The 16,245-nt window shown below is 45.0% G+C and overlaps 1 protein-coding gene across 1 annotated transcript in view; it reads right to left on the bottom strand.

The window, feature by feature from the left end:
• Positions 1–11,033, bottom strand: part of LOC141133580 (NXPE family member 3-like) — a 71,836-nt gene extending 60,803 nt beyond the window's left edge. The window contains exon 1 of the mRNA XM_073623043.1: positions 10,742–11,033. Coding sequence (XP_073479144.1) covers positions 10,742–10,795 — 54 coding nt within the window. The 5' untranslated portion in view covers positions 10,796–11,033. The remainder of the gene's footprint in view (positions 1–10,741) is intronic.
• Positions 11,034–16,245: the final 5,212 nt, after the last annotated feature.

Raw genomic sequence — 16,245 nt, 5'->3', positions numbered from 1 at the left:
CTGTGAAGCCCTCAGAGATTTGTTAGAGAACCTTAGTGAACAAACAGCATCATGAAGGCCAAGCAACACACCAGACAGGTCAGGGATAAAGTTGTGGAGAAGCTTAGGTTAGTTTATAAAAAAAATATCCCAAGCTTTGAACATCTCACAGAGCACTGTTCAATCCATCATCCGAAAATGGAAAGAGTATAGCACAGCTGCAAACCTACCAAGACATGGCCGTCTACCTAAACTGACAGGCCGGCAAGGAGAGCATTCATCAGAGAAGCAGCCAAGAGGCCCATCGCGAGTAAGCACTTGTCATGAGTGCGAAACGCATCAGCTGAGCCCTGTACATTCCTGCTATAGTGTCCTGTATACTCTGTGATCCAGCTTTTATAATAAAGGCATTTGTTATTCAGTCCGGTGTGCGGCATCCAGATCTTCTCGTTCACCTCTGCTCTACCTTGCATTCAGCCAGCACCTGGGACTCTCCACCTCTGAAGGATTCAAACTAGTTTTCCACTGTTGATCCAGACCTACCTGAGCGGTCGAGCTTTCTTTGCTTTGATTGCATTTCTGGATTTAAGCCAAGAGGCCCATGTCAACTCTGGAGGAGCAGCAGAGATCTATAGCTCAGGTGGGAGAATCTCTCCACAGGCCAACTATTAGTCATGCTCTCCACAAATCTGGCCTTTATGGAAGAGTGGCAAGAAGAAAGACATTATGAAAAGAAAACCATAGGAAAGTCCTGTTTGCAATTTGCGAAAAACCATGTGGGGGACACCGCAAACATGTGGAAGAAGGTGCTCTGGTCAGATGAGACCAAAATTGAACTTTTTGGCCTAAAAGCAAAACAGTGTTTGTGGTGGAAAACTAACACTGTACTTCACCCTGATCACACCATCCCCATCGTGAAACATGGTGGTGGCAGCATCAATTTGTGTCCCTGTGGGGACAGGGAAGCTGGTCAGAGTTGATGAGAAGATGGATGGAGCGAAATACAACTTGTTAGAGTCTGCAAAAGACTTGAGACTGGGGCGGAGGTTTATCTTCCAGCAGGAAAACGACCCTAAACATACAGCCAGAACTACAATGGAATTATTTAGATCAAAGCATATTTATGTGTTAGAATGGCACAGTTACAAAGTCCAGACCCAAATCCAAATGAGAATCTGAGTCAAGACTTAAAAATTGCTGTTCACAGACGCTCTCCATCCAATCTGACAGAGCTTGAGCTATTTTGCAAAGAATAATGGGCAAAAATGTCCCTCTCTAGATATGCAAAGGTTGTAGAGACATCTCCAAAAAGACTTGCAGCTGTAACTGCAGTAAAAGGAGGTTCTACAAAGTATTGAGAACCATTTATCATTTTCCTTCCACTTCACAATTATGTGCCACTTTGTGTTGGTCTATCCTATAAAATCCCAATAAAATACGCTTTTGGTTGTAACATGACAAAATGTGGAAAATTTCAAGGGGTATGATAATTTTTCAAGGCACTGTAGGTGGGTAGCTGGAAGCATCATTTAGTGAGAGTAGTAATACTGCCAATAATTAATAAATTCTGGCTGCAGCAGCTGGCGGTTCAGGTGACTGGGCAAGTAGGCTAACTGGCCAAATCTGACCATTAATTTTGACCCTTGTTTTGGCCATTAAAAATTGATAATTCATAACTCTACCACAAATTATTGTTATTCAAAAGCAGCTACTGAAGGGTTGCTGTGCTTAAACCTATAGTGCAATATCATATGTTGTTGAAAATATCAGAGGCAGTTATACAGATAAAAACAGGTTAGGGTACACATGGAGGTACTTTTTTGACCATGTGCCTCGCTATCTTTGTGGAAGCAGCCCAGAACTCACATTTAGGTTATCTGACTGGAGTTCTACTTTAAAGGGGTTGTAAAGGTAATTTTTTTTTTAATTTAAAATAACAAACATATCATACTTACCTTCACTGTGCAGCTCGTTCTGCACAGAGTGGCCCCGAACCTGGTCTTCTGGGGTCCCTCGGCGGCTGTTTCAGCTCCTCCCCGCAAGCATTTACCACCTTAATGCGAGCTCCCTCGCATGGTGGTGAGTGCTTGCGGGCGCGCTCCCGTGACTATAGCCGCTCGCTGTATCACTCGGCCCCGCCCCCCGGCGCGCCGCGTCATCAGATGTGATTGACAGCAGCGCGAGCCAATGGCTGCGCTGCTTTCAATCCATCCACTGCAGCCAATCAGCGACCAGGCTGAGCTGCAATGAGGACGAGCAGCGAAGATTCGAGGCCTCAGGTAAGTAAAACGGGGGGGCTGGGGGCGGCGGTACTGTCAAAAGTTTTTTCACCTTAATGCATAGAATGCATTAAGGTGAAAAAATGTTTATCTTTACAACCCCTTTAAAGTGAAAAGGCTAGACATGTGTAGGGAAGTGTTCTTTTGTACACTGCCTGTGAGGTTGTTTACATTCATGCCTGGTTCCTATCATAGTTTTCTTATTACAAATGGATTCTTCCTGTTAAGAGGTTGTTTCCTGTCCTTGCTTAAGGTCAGGAGACCCTTCAAGGCTATATATATGGATGTCTTACAGGAAGTGAAAGGGAGTATGACTAGACACATGCTTTGCAAGCCAGGAGGTGCTGGAGGCTGATTTTGTTCTACATCCGTCCAGGCTGAAAAGGGACAAGTGTCACTGCATGGTGTAGCTCACTGTTTGCTATATTACTGTCACTCCTGTGTGGGAATCAGAGATATCTGTTAGAGGCTTCTCTGTTTCACTGAAACTTTCTATTTGCATACTGCAATATACTTAGGCTATTCTCAAGTTTATGAGAGCAAAGCTCATTTGATTATAACCTATCAAGTGACTGGTTTGTGTTGAAGTGTATGTCTGCCACTTCATTATTTAAAGCAACAGTGTTCCTTTTTGGTCTGGGGGGTTCCAAGCTGGTATTCGCCTAGGGAACAGTAAACAACTCAGGGCAGTGTCACTATAGGCTTCCGATGGCCACTTAGATAGGTAGAGGTCCGGTCTCATTGATAGCCTATAGTCAGGTTAGGGACCAAGAGATAGGCTAGATAGGCCTGATTTGCCTTGCAGGTGGCGTGTTCCAGACTTCTTCGCCATCGGTGTGTTCATCTGTACGAGCTTCCCCAGGAAGCCACCGCTCCACATATGCATCAGCGTATGTCCTCTCAAGCCGGATTGTGTTACACCCTGCAAGCCAGCTCATCAGGGGCCCCTGCAACTGAACTGTGCCACAGGGCATAATTGGAGGTATTGGTGTTAAAGGCCTTTAGTTATACAGAATTTCACAAAAGTGAGTACACCCCTCACATTTTTGTAAATATTTTATTCTATCTTTTCATGTGACAGCACTGAAGAAATGACACTTTGCTACAATGTAAAGTAGTGAGTGTACAGCTTGTATAACAGTGTAAGTTTGCTTTCCCCTCAAAATAACTCAACACACAGCCATTAATGTCTAAACCGCTGGCAACAAAAGTGAGTATACCCCTAAGTGAAAATGTCCAAATTGGGCCCAAAGTGTCAATATTTTGTGTGGCCACCACTATTTTCCAGCACTGCCTTAACCCTCTTGGGCATGGAGTTCACCAGAGCTTCACAGGTTGCCACTGGAGTCCTCTTCTACTCATACGTGACGACATCACGGAGCTGGTGGATGTTAGAGACCTTGCGCTCCTCCACCTTCCGTTTGAGGATGCCCCACAGATGCTCAATACGGTTTAGGTCTGGAGACATGCTTGGCCAGTCCAACACCTTTACCCTCAACTTCTTTAGCAAGGCAGTGGTCGGAGGTGTGTTTGGGGTTGTTATCATGTTGGAATACTGCCCTGCGGTCCAGTCTCAGAAGGGAGGGGATCACGCTCTGCTTCAGTATGTTACAGTACATATTGGCATTCTTGGTTCCCTCAATGAACTGTAGCTCCCCAGTGCCGGCAGCACTCATGCAGCTCCAGACCATGACACTCCCACCACCATGCTTGACTGTAGGCAAGACACACTTGTCTTTGTACTCACCTGGTTGCCGCCACACACGCTTGACACCATCTGAACTAAATATTTTTATCTTGGTCTCATCAGACCACAGGATATGGTTCCAGTAATCCATGTCCTTAGTATGCTTGTCTTTAGCAAACTGTTTGCAGGCTTTCTTGTGCACCATCTTTAGAAGAGGCTTCCTTCTAGGATGACAGCCATGCAGACCAATTTGATGCAGTGTGCGGCGTATGGTCTAAACACTGACAGGCTGACCCCCCACCCCCTTCAAACTGTGCAGTAATGCTGGCAGCACTAACGTCTATTTCTCAAAGACAACCTCTGGATATAACGCTGAGCACATGCACTCAACCTCTTTGGTCGACAATGGCGAGAGGCCTGTTTTGAGTGGAACTTGTCCTGTTAAACCGCTGTATGGTCTTGGCCACCGTGCTGCAGTTCAGTTTCAGGGTCTTGGCAATCTTCTTATAGCCTAGGCCATCTTTATGCAGATTCATTATGCAATATTCCTTTTTTTAGATCCTCAAAGAGTTCTTTGCCATGAGGTGCCATGTTGAACTTCCAGTGACCAGTATGAGAGAGTGAGAACAATAACACTAAATTTAAAACACCTGCTCCCCATTCACACCTGAGACCTTGTAATGAGTCACATGACACCGAGGAGGGAAAATGGCTAATTGGCCCCAATTTGGACATTTTCACTTAGGGGTGTACTTACTTTTGTTGCCAGTGGTTTAGACATTAATGGCTGTGTGTTGAGTTATTTTGAGGGGACAGCAAATTTACACTGTTATACAAGCTGAACACTCACTACTTTACATTGTAGCAAAGTGTCATTTCTTCAGTGTTGTCACATGACAATATATATAAATATAAAATATTTACAAAAATGTGAGGGGTGTACTCACTTTTGTGAGATACTGTATATCTGGATATATGGATACATATATACACTGTTCTTTTCAGACATATGTACAGTCTTCCTGTTATTGCTTTGGTTGTATGTAATGCCATCACTTTACCATATATAGGGTTACACTAATCACCTACTGGTATGTCTGCATATTTTTACTCCTAGAAATCTATGCTTGTTGTATTAGTACTACTGCTGTCAGTTGTTTTGGGTGAGTTACTAGTTATTGTCCTAGAAAGGGATCATCTCTACATACGCTGGAGCCATGTTCTAGGTGGAGGCACTGCCAATTATATATTCATAGCCCACTCTTCCTTTAGCGAAGGCTCTGGCTCCTTTGGTTACCTGCAGGTTAGCACCATAGCCTGTGTGGAGTGGAGAAGGCAACTTCATATGACCCCAGGGTTACACCTGGTTTAATCTAATGCATTTTATGCATTCAGATAAAACTGTCCCAGTGACAGCATTGCCACTTCACCCCCCCCCTCCCCAAATACTTACCTGAGTCCTTAGCCCACCCAGCACTGTGCCCATCTGTAATGTATCTCTCCCCTGTCCCCACTCTCACAGATTTTATGAGGCAGCAGGAACAATTAGCTCTTGCTAGTCTCAATCAAATCCTGTGAGGATGGAACAGGAGGCAGGGCTGAGCCATGCTGTGTGTGTCTATAGAAGCACACAGCCTGGCTTCAGGAGTGAGCCCACAGGTGCACCACCATAGGAAAGGTAACTTACTATGGGGGCACACCAAGGAGAGGAGGAGCCTAGAGTGCCAGTGGGATACCCCAGAAGAGGAGGTTTGGGACCACTCGGTGCAATATACCCTTACACAGAGCAGGTAAATATAACATGTTTGTTATTCTAAAAAAAAAATCGCTTTATGAATAACATTTGAAGCCTAAACAGTTGACCTGAGAGTGTTACAATCAGATAGTGCTAAGGCTTCCAATAGAGAGTGGTAGAGCTTACTGGCATCAGAACAAATAGAAAAAGAATGGTGCAAAGAAATTTGCCAGTGACAAGCCGGAATCAATAATCTATAATAAACTGAACAGGTGTTCATAATGTCCTTAGAGTGAGAAAATAATGCCGCGTACACACGAGCGGAATGTCTGTCAGAATAAGTCAGATGGGAGCTTTTCATCGTCTTCTCCGATCGTGTGTATGCCCCATCGGACTTTTTCCGTTGAAAATTCAGACGGACTTAGATAGAGAACATGTTCTAAATTTTTCAGACGGAATTAATTACTATCTGGAAACCCGCTCGTCTGTATGCTGTTCCAACGTACCAAAAACGACGCATGCTCTAAAGCAAGTACGAGTCGGAAGCTATTGGATACTGGCTATTGGCCTTCCTTTTTCTAGTCCCATCGTACGTGTTGTACGTCACCGCGTTCATGGACGGTCGGACTTTGGTGTGACCGTGTGTATGCAAGACAGCTTGAGCGGAATTCTGTCGGAACTCCGTCGGAAAAACCTTCAGAGTTTATTCCGACGGCAAAACCGGTCGTGTGTACAGGGCATAACACTTGTGGCAGTTCCCCTGGGAGTGAAGCAATTTTCTGGAAACAAACAAAGGAACAGCAAGGCGTGTCAAACTAAGTGTGGCAGAAGTCAAAGGAGGATTTATTCAAAGACAGCCAAATGGCTACTCATATGAAATTGAAAATGAAAGAGCATTATGAGTGAAGTTTTTGGTCAATATAGGTGCCCCATGGAGTATCACTGTGGGTTTGCCGTGGCATCGGCAGGGTCGATGTCTGAACTGGCCAGGTCTCTGCCACGTGGTGTGTGGAACCAGCATGGAACGCACTCAGAGCTGGACCGGACATGACGTCAAGACGTGTTAGATGACGCGTTTCAAAGCATCCGCTTTTTCCTCAGACCTCTACTGGCATCAGATTAGGGCAGGAAATGTTCTTGTAGCTCAGCAGATAATCAAGGTATTAGGCTCGTTCAAACTATTTTAGGTGGTTGCAGGTGCAAGAATTGGAGCAAAACCCACACTCGCAACCACCAGCATTCAAAACGTGGTGCTCTTTAAAAACACACAGGGATGCCATTCATTCTTAATGGCATGCCCATGCATTTAAAAAACGCAGCATTTTTGTGGGTGCGGAAACCACAAGGAAACCCCATGGTGCCTTTTCAGCCACTGCATTTTTAAAGTGAATGGGCTGCCATGCCGGCACAGACAAGGGCCGCAAACCTGCAAGACTGTGAATCTAGCCAAGCCCTAGCAGAGCTAAGTTTTTATGCACTCTGAAAATGTAAATTAAAAATAGTAATATGAAGTTGTAGACCATCACATGTTGGTGGAAATACGATACTCCTTTATTTAGCACAGGATTAAAAAGCCAAGTGTTCTTCCTTGCTTACATGTTTCAGCCCTGTGTGGGCGTAAGGCACAGTTAAAAATAGTGCATGCATAATTGCAGATCTGTTAAACCTTTTGCATCATTCTTATTTTATATTATCTATATCCAGTCTTGCCTACTATATTTATCAAAATTAGATGCAGATGAGGCAGTGCTACCATCTGAGAGTAGCACAGAAAGTTTTGCTGCAGAAAATATGTTAATTATTTGCCAGGAATTGTGTGTGTAATAGGGCAGTTCTGTCCCCACCCCAATCCTCCCTTCCTAAGGCCAGGTTCACACTAGTGCGAATTGGGTGCGACTTTCCCCATGTAGCACCCTCTACATAGATAGGTGCTCGATTTGTTTTTTTTTTGTGAGTATAGGCAAATGTAGGCAGGCCTAGCTGGCCTGTTTGTTTTAGTTTGTGTGGGCTGGGAATGGCTCAGAGTTAGCAGCTGGGGACTTACAGGCAGCGTCACTAAGACCTCCCTCTTCTTTTTAGAGCCTTCTAGAAGGTACTAGAAAGAGAGGAGGAGAAGAGAGGTGGAGCTGCCTGGGGTGTGTTAAGGAGCTCTGACCAATCTCCAAACTGGATTGGCAGGGGGCAGGCCTTCTTAAATACCTAGAGTCAGCCCAGCTGGGGAGGAGTTGTCGGGTGGAAGAACTGGAGATGGAGTACTAGACTGTCGGGGCCTTGGAAGAAGCTCCCCAGTCTGGGGGGTGACCCTGGGCCTGGCGTGCCTTCTGACTGCACATGTCACTCACCAGCCCTCCTGGCTGCAACCGGGGGTTCCCTCCTGAAAACTTGCCCGGCAGTACTAGCTCCTGCTGTCCTCTCTTGCTCCTCATGTGCCTCCTGGAGGCTCTGAACAGGAGGCACATGAGGAGCAAGAGAGGACAGCAGGAGCTAGTACTGACGGGCAAGTTTTCAGGAGGGAACCCCCGGTTGCAGCCAGGAGGGCTGGTGAGTGACATGTGCAGTCAGAAGGACTGGAAAGGCATGCCAGGTAGGACTGAGAGGAAACAGACAGAGTTGGGTGCAGAGCCAGTAGGGAGGATTGCAATATCATGGGCATTGCAGTCGGGCAGTTGCAGCGAGGAGGGCTGGCAGGGCCTAAAGAAGACTGACTGGGAGCAGTAGTCCACCTATAGGACAGCTAGCACAAAATAATTCCTTTTTTCTGCTACACCATAGGACCACGGCCCCTGCCTGCAAAGGGCAAGTTACTTAGGCCAGGCTGAGCCAGTGTCAGACCTAAACATGTGCTAGCTGCTCCTGGGAGATCAAGAGTTGTGCAGGATGAAGAGAGAGAGAGAAATACTATGTAAGCAAGAGTTGTGCAGGAGGAAGAGAGAGAGAAAGAGAGCCATAGTCTGCAAGCAAGAGTTGTGCAGGAAGAAATTAGAGAAGTGTTGGGTACATAGTTGTCCTGATTGATTGATATACAACCCACCTAATTGATTGATATACAATCTACCAACTGACTGTTGGGCGGCACAGTGGTGTAGTGGATAGCACTCTCGCCTAGCAGTAAAAAGGGTCGCTGGTTCAAATCCCAACCATGACACTACCTGCCTGGAGTTTGCATGTTCTCCCTGTGCCTGCATGGGTTTCCTCTGCAGTGTAATGCTGTCTCCCAGGGGCACGCTGGATTATTTGTATCCTGAATATGCAGCGATGGGATTGTATTGAGCCTTCAGCATTGCTGATACTAAATCCAGGATCTAAGTGGTGCATCCGGTGTTGGCCCTCCTCCTTCTAATGGCTGTTCCCTTAATTAGGAATATTGTTTACATACCTCTGCTGAGATATTTAGCTATATCTAATATACTTTCTTACTGCTGATTGAACTTTCTCATGCTACCGTGACTTGCATGATTTTGCATTCCAATTTAAGATAGAGAGACATATTGCCTTCTCTGTCTCATCTGTGAACCTTGGCCGTGTCCTGAGGAAGCCTAACGGTGAAACACGTAGACATACAAGGGCTCACTGCACAATAATCATAGATGCTATATGTTACAATTGTCATTGTTTTTTAGATATTGTATTTTTCAATAAATTTATATTTTTTATACTGCTATATCTTCTCCACTGTTCCTTAGCCTAAAAAGTCCGCCTCCCTGGTAATACTCAGTACTACCTTATTTTGTATCCTCAATTTATTATATGATGTCGCTCAGTCTCACCGCGATCTCGCACCCCCAGGGGCACGCAATGAGGAGGTGTAGATAGAGAAGAGAAGCGATCCAAGAACATTGGGGGACCCCTACAGAATGAGGAGCAGAGGAGACAAAGTTGTAGGTAACACTGATGGAGCACTGTGATAGGTAGGAGGAGAACCAGGATAGAGCAGATTTGGTCCGTCGGCGTCCATCAGACAAGTCCGGTCGAAAAGTCCGACCGTGTGTATGCGGCATAAGTGTCTCTGAAAATGTTCTTACATTATGAAGCAGGTCCATAATCCTGTATATCGCTGGGAGCTGTGGCAAGTGTAAGCTGCCACTAATCACTATATAAATAATTTTTTATTTTGGAAAAGAAAGGAAAAAAAAAAAATTTTTTTAGAGGCAGAAGTGGAATATTTCCACTATAATGACTCAGAATCCAGAAACGTCAGTGCAGCACTGGATGAAAGATGTAAGGGTCTGTCAGAAGTCCAGTAACTCATTGACCTTTTATACACACACACCAAGCAAACAGATCCCAGGTGAAGATGGTTCTCTTTAAGGCTGGATTCACACATATGCATTTTTTGTGCTTTTTGCATTTTGCAGATTAGCACTACAGATCGTGTTCCATAGGAAACCATGTTAAATGGACTCTAGTGCAAATCTGCAAAATGCAAAAAGCGCTAGAACTGCATAGGTGTGAATCCAGCCTAATAGCCATTCAATCCTCTTTGTGTCAACTTGTGTGCATGTTATCAGGCCAAAATCACCAGGGTATGTAAACTTTTGATCAGGGTCATTTGGGTCGTTTCTGTTGTGATTATGATTTAAAAAGAGTAAACACAGGTGACTGATAATAAATGGCTTCAGCCAAACACTAACCATGAGTGAAAGAAATGTTTTTGTGTTATCATTCATATTCTCTGAAAAACGGCCAAGAAATCATAAATTCTGCCAGGGTATGAAAACTTATGAGCGCAACTGTATGTTTGCAAATGTGTGCAACTCTAAACCCTCCGTTTTTAACGTAAGCTGTTAGACAGGGTCAAATATATTTTATTTATTTATTTTGGTAACTGGTAAGGGTGCTGGGAAATCTTTTGTTTGGTTGTGATATGCCAAGCCCTTCCGTGTCCACCTTACTTTCAAAAGTTAGTTATAAATTGATCTTTAGTGTCTACCACAACCTGAAATATCCATTTTTATTGGAATGATCATTTAACACTGAAACCTGATATTTCTAAAAACGACTTCAAGAAATGAGTTCAATTTGCCTGGAAGATATACAGTATATACTGAAATTTAGACTTACCCCCATAAAAAAGATGATGACCAATGCACAGAGAAAGACACCCGGTTTCCTCATATTCTTCAAGGGATGCTTACCACTCTATAATAACAAATGTATCTTGGACAGTTTTGAAGGACAAACAGTATAGCCCTTTGCCTTGTTGTGATACATCGGAGAATACAATGGATTAATAAAATGCATTTAACACCCCAAGGTGAAAGCCAGAGCAATAAAGTTTCGGTGTCGTAAATAATGAGAGCATCAATGGGTAGCTAGAGCTATGTACAGAATGCCGAGTACATCCAACTGTTTCTTGTTATATATTACATCTTAGATCTGGATTACAGCTGATCTACATATGGAAACTTGTTTTACCTGCCGAACCTGTTCATCTGCTTCACTCTGGCAGTCTTGTAAAATTACCCACACTTAGCGAACAACTTACTAAAAAAAGATTAGAAATTATGGTTGATAATTAGTGAGGTGAAGCAGCCGCACTCACAATATTGTACACATCAATAATAGCCGGTAGAAATGTTACAGTGTTACGCTGACATATGTGTGTAATACACAACTCAAATGTGTATCAATGTTGTATAAACCAATAATTATAACATTAACCACTTCATTACCGGGCACTCTCCCCCCCCGCGCTTCCTGCCCAGGCCAATTTCCAGCTTTCAGCGCTGTCGCACTTTGAATGACAATTGCGCGGTCATACAACACTGTAACCAAACAACATTTTTAGCATTTTGTTCCCACAAACAGAACTTTCTTTTGGTGGTATTTGATCACCTCAGGGGGGTTTTATCTTTTTTGCTAAACAAATAAAAAATGACCTAAAATTTTGAAAAAAAAATTATTTCTTTGTTTCGGTTATAACATTTTGTAAATAAGAAAGTTTTCTCCTTTACTGATGGGCGCTGATGAGGCTACACTGATAGGCAGTGATAAGATGGCACTGATTGGCACTGATGAGGTGGCACTGATGAGCAGTAATAAGACAGCACTGATTGGCACTGATGAGGTGGCACTAATTAGGTGGCACTGATGGGCACAGATGAGGCTGCACTGATGGGCAGTGATAAGATGGCACTAACTGGCACTGATGAGGTGGCACTGATGGGCACTGATGAGGCTACACTGATGGGCAGTGATAAGATGGCACTAACTGGCACTGATGAGGTGGCACTGATGGGCACTGATGAGGCTACACTGATGGGCAGTGATAAGATGGCACCGATTGGCACTGATGAGGTGGCACTGATGGGCACTGATGAGGCTGCACTGATGGGCAATAATAAGACAGCACTGATTGGCACTGATTGGGTGGAACTAATTAGGTGGCACTGATGGGCACAGATGAGGCTGCACTGATGGGCAGTGATAAGATGGCACTGATTGGCACTAATGATAAGGCACTAATATGCAGCACTGATGTGCACGGATAGGCAGAACTAATGGGCACTGATAGGTGGCACTGATATGCAGCACTGATGGGCATTGATTGGTGGCACTGATGGCCATGCATAGGTGCCACTGATAGGCTGCACTGATGGGCACTTATAGGTGGCACTGATGGGCACTGTTGGGCACGTATAGATGGCTCTGATAGGCAGCACTGATGAGGAGGCACTGCCAGGCACTACTGATGGGCACTGATTGGCACCTCTAATTGGCACTGATTGGCAACCCTGGTGGTCATGGGTGGGCATACCTGATGGTCCTGGGTGGGCATCCCTGGTGGGCATCCTCAGGGGGGCTGCACTGATAATCAATCAGTGCAGACCCCCCCAGTCAGGAGAGCAGCCGATCGTCTCTCCTCTACTCACGTCTGTCAGTGTGAGTGGAGGACAAGCCGATAAATGGCTTTTCCTGTTTACGCTGTGATCAGCTGTGATTGGACACGACTGATCACATTGTAAAGAGCCTACGTCAGAGCCTCTTTACCGAGATCAGTGATGCGGTGTATCAGCCGATGGGCATGCGATCGCGGCTTATCCTGCCAGACGTCATATGATGCCCAGTCAGGATAATGAAACCACCTTGCGCACGTCATTCTGCTATATGGCGGGCGGGAAGTGGTTAATCAAACAGCACAAAACAAATATAACCATGTGTGAATGCAAGACATTTTACACTTAGGGGTGTACTCACTTTTGTTGTCAGTGGTTTAGACATTAATGGCTGTGTGTTGAGTTATTTTGAGGGGACAGCAAATTTACACTGTTATACAAGCTGTACACTCACTACTTTACATTGTAGCAACGTGTGATTTCTTCAGTGTTGTCACATGAAAAGATAGAATAAAATATTTACAAAAATGTGAGGGGTGTACTCACTTTTGTGAGATACTGTGACATACTGTATATTGCAGAGAAAGAAACCTGGCTAGACGCCCAGAACACCACGGTAGGAAAAGAAGGAAGTAAAGCTTGCGGGGAAAGAGGAACTTTGCTTAATGGAATATTTCTATAACAAATAAGAAACTGCTTGATTAAGCGAATCTTTAATTATGCTCATGAATATTTAGTGTATGCTTTAATACGTGTTTTATGATTGGATGAGGAATGTTTGGGGTACATAGAACACACCCCATGTATGTGGATGGACGAGTCCCTATTGGTTTAACATTGCCCGGTCATATCTTGTTTTGTACACTGTATTTAATAATGTACCATACCTTGAAATCAGTCTTTATCTAATGCCGCGTACACACGAGCGGAATGTCCGTCAGAAAAAGTCCGATGGGAGCTTTTCATCCTATATTCCGACCGTGTGTATGCCCCATCGGACTTTTTCTGTCGAAAATTCAGACGGACTTAGATAGAGAACATGTTCTAAATTTTTCAGACGGAATTAATTACTATCTGGAAACCCGCTCGTCTGTATGCTGTTCCAAGGTACCAAAAACGACGCATGCTCTGAAGCAAGTACGAGTCGGAAGCTATTGGATACTGGCTATTGAACTTCCTTTTTCTAGTCCCATCGCACGTGTTGTACGTCACCGCGTTCATGGACGGTCTGAATTTGGTGTGACCGTGTGTATGCAAGACAGCTTGAGCGGAATTCTGTCGGAGTTCAGTTGGAGAAACCTTCAGAGTTTATTCCGACGGCAAAACCACTCGTGTGAACGTGACATTAGTGTGACTTTGATTAGTGTTCATCCCACAGGTGTCCTGTGTGTCTGGGTGTGGTGACCGACAAAGGTCAGTATTGTATAACATAATACAAAGGTGTTAATTAGAAATAGAGGTAGAAGAAAGACAGTATTCTTTCAGCGTCAACACACAGTGGGGGCTGCTGCTCAAATTTTTTTTTTTTAGGGGGGGCACAAACAAACTGAAAAATTCTGAAAAGAAAAAACATCAATTGCAGGTTCACTGTGCCATCAAACACAGCCACTATGCCCATCAAGCACAGCCACTGTGCCCATCAAGCACAGCCACTGTGCCACTGTGCTGCCAATTTTCCCCATCAAATGCTGCCACTGTGCCTCATGGAATGCTGCCACAGTGCCCATCAAATGATGCCACGGTGCCTCATCAAATGCTGCCACTGTGCCCCATCAAATGGTGCCACTGTGCCCGTCAAAAGTTGCAACTGTGCCGATCAAAAGTTGCCACTGTGACACCACCCTGCGCGCCCGCTTGCCGTCTGCCCGGCACTTACCCTGTCTCGGTGGTGGGTGAGGCATGCGGGTGACGGCGGCAAGCGGTGGGACCTTGCAGCGGGTCAGACAGCAAAGTCCATAAAGACATGGATGAGCGAGTTTGGGTTGAAGGAGCTTGACTGGCCTGCACAGAGTCCTGACCTCAACCTGATAGAACATCTTTGGGATGAATGAGAGCAGAGACTGAATTCAGTGCAAGCAGTATATCAGTGCTTCCATGTAAATATGCAAAATAAAAGTGTAGCACCTCATAGACATATTTAAAAAAAAACACATAAATAAATGTTATATTAGAGTCCAGATAGCAAAACTGTAATCTTGATAAAGTGTCCAACGTGATAATAAGTGCAAAATAATGACACCAATCCTGATAACACAGTTCTTCTCAGGGGTGCTTCAGTGATCTCCCACCACCAGTATACAAAATGCTCACTTGCTGACCGCACTATAACCGAATGATGACTACAGTGTGGTTATCCAGTTCTGGGAGGGCGCCTACTGACATCCTCCCAGAACCACACCCCCCCATGTGCCCGCTGCGTGACGGGCGTCCAGGGCGCTCTGTGATCGTAGATTGGGGTAAATATCCAATCACAGAGACTCTTGTGTGCATCTGTGTCCAATCACAGCTGATCATGATGTAAACACACTTGCCGGTTATCAGCATTCCTTTCCTCACGCAGTCACAGTGTGAGGAGAGGAGAGCCGGTAATTGGTCAGTGTGAAAGGGGACATCTACACTGATAATCAGGGCACTGATCATCCGTGTCTAGATAATCAGTGCAGTCCCAATAGTGCCCACCAATGCTGCTTATCAGTACCAATCAGTGCCACATATCAGTGCAGCCTCATCAGTGCCTCCTCATCAGTGCCCACTAGTGCTGCCTATCAGTGCCCATCAGTGCCGCCTCATCACTGCCCATCAGTGCTCCCTATCAGTGCCGCCTCATCACTGCCCATCAGTGCCGCCTCATCACTGCCCATCAGTGCTCCCTATCAGTGCCGCCTCATCACTGCCCATCATTGCCGCCTCATCACTGCCCATCAGTGCTCTCTATCAGTGTCCATCAGTGCTCCCTATCAGTGCCGCCTCATCAGTGCTGCCTATCAGTGCCCATAGGTGCCGCATCATCACTGCCCATCAGTGCAGCCTATCAGTGCCCAGCACTGCTGCCTATTAGTGCCCATCAGTGCCACCTATTAGTGCCACCTATCAGTGCCCATCAGTGCCACCTATCAGTGCCCATCAGTGCCACCTATCAGTGCCCATCAGTGTCGCCTCATCACTGCCTATCAGTGCTCCCTAGCAGTGCCGCCTCATCAGTGCAGCCTATCAGTGCCCATCAGGGCAGCCTACCAGTGCCCATCAGTGCCGCCTCATTAGTGCCCATCAGTGCTGCCTATTAGTGCCCATCAGTGCCACCTATCAGTGCAGCCTCATCACTGCCCATTAGTGAAAGGAAAAATTTACCCATTTGCAAAATTTGGTAACAGAAACTAAGAATCGTTTTATTCAAAATTTTTGGTCTTTTTTCATTTGTTTAGCAAAAAGTAAAAAATGCAGCGGTGATTAAATGCCACCTAAAGAAAGCTCTATTTGTGTAAAAAAAAAAATGATAAAAATTTAATTTGGGTACAGTGTTGTATGACCGCGCAATTGTCATTCAAAGTGTGAGAGCACTGGAAGCTGAGAGTTGGCCTGGGCAGGAAGGGGGTGAAAGTGCCCGGTAGGCAAGTGGTTAATAATAATCTTAGATAATTCCTAATGTCACCATAATATTGATATCCACAGAACAGGTTATATATTTTTTTCCTCTACTATGTTTGTTTTTTTTTTTTTTTTCCAGATACA

The sequence above is a fragment of the Aquarana catesbeiana genome, linkage group LG03 (assembly GCF_042186555.1).
Source record: "Aquarana catesbeiana isolate 2022-GZ linkage group LG03, ASM4218655v1, whole genome shotgun sequence".
Taxonomy (NCBI): domain Eukaryota; kingdom Metazoa; phylum Chordata; class Amphibia; order Anura; family Ranidae; genus Aquarana; species Aquarana catesbeiana.
The sequence above is the reverse complement of the archived record's forward strand: the minus strand, read 5'-3'. Positions and strand labels throughout refer to the sequence as shown.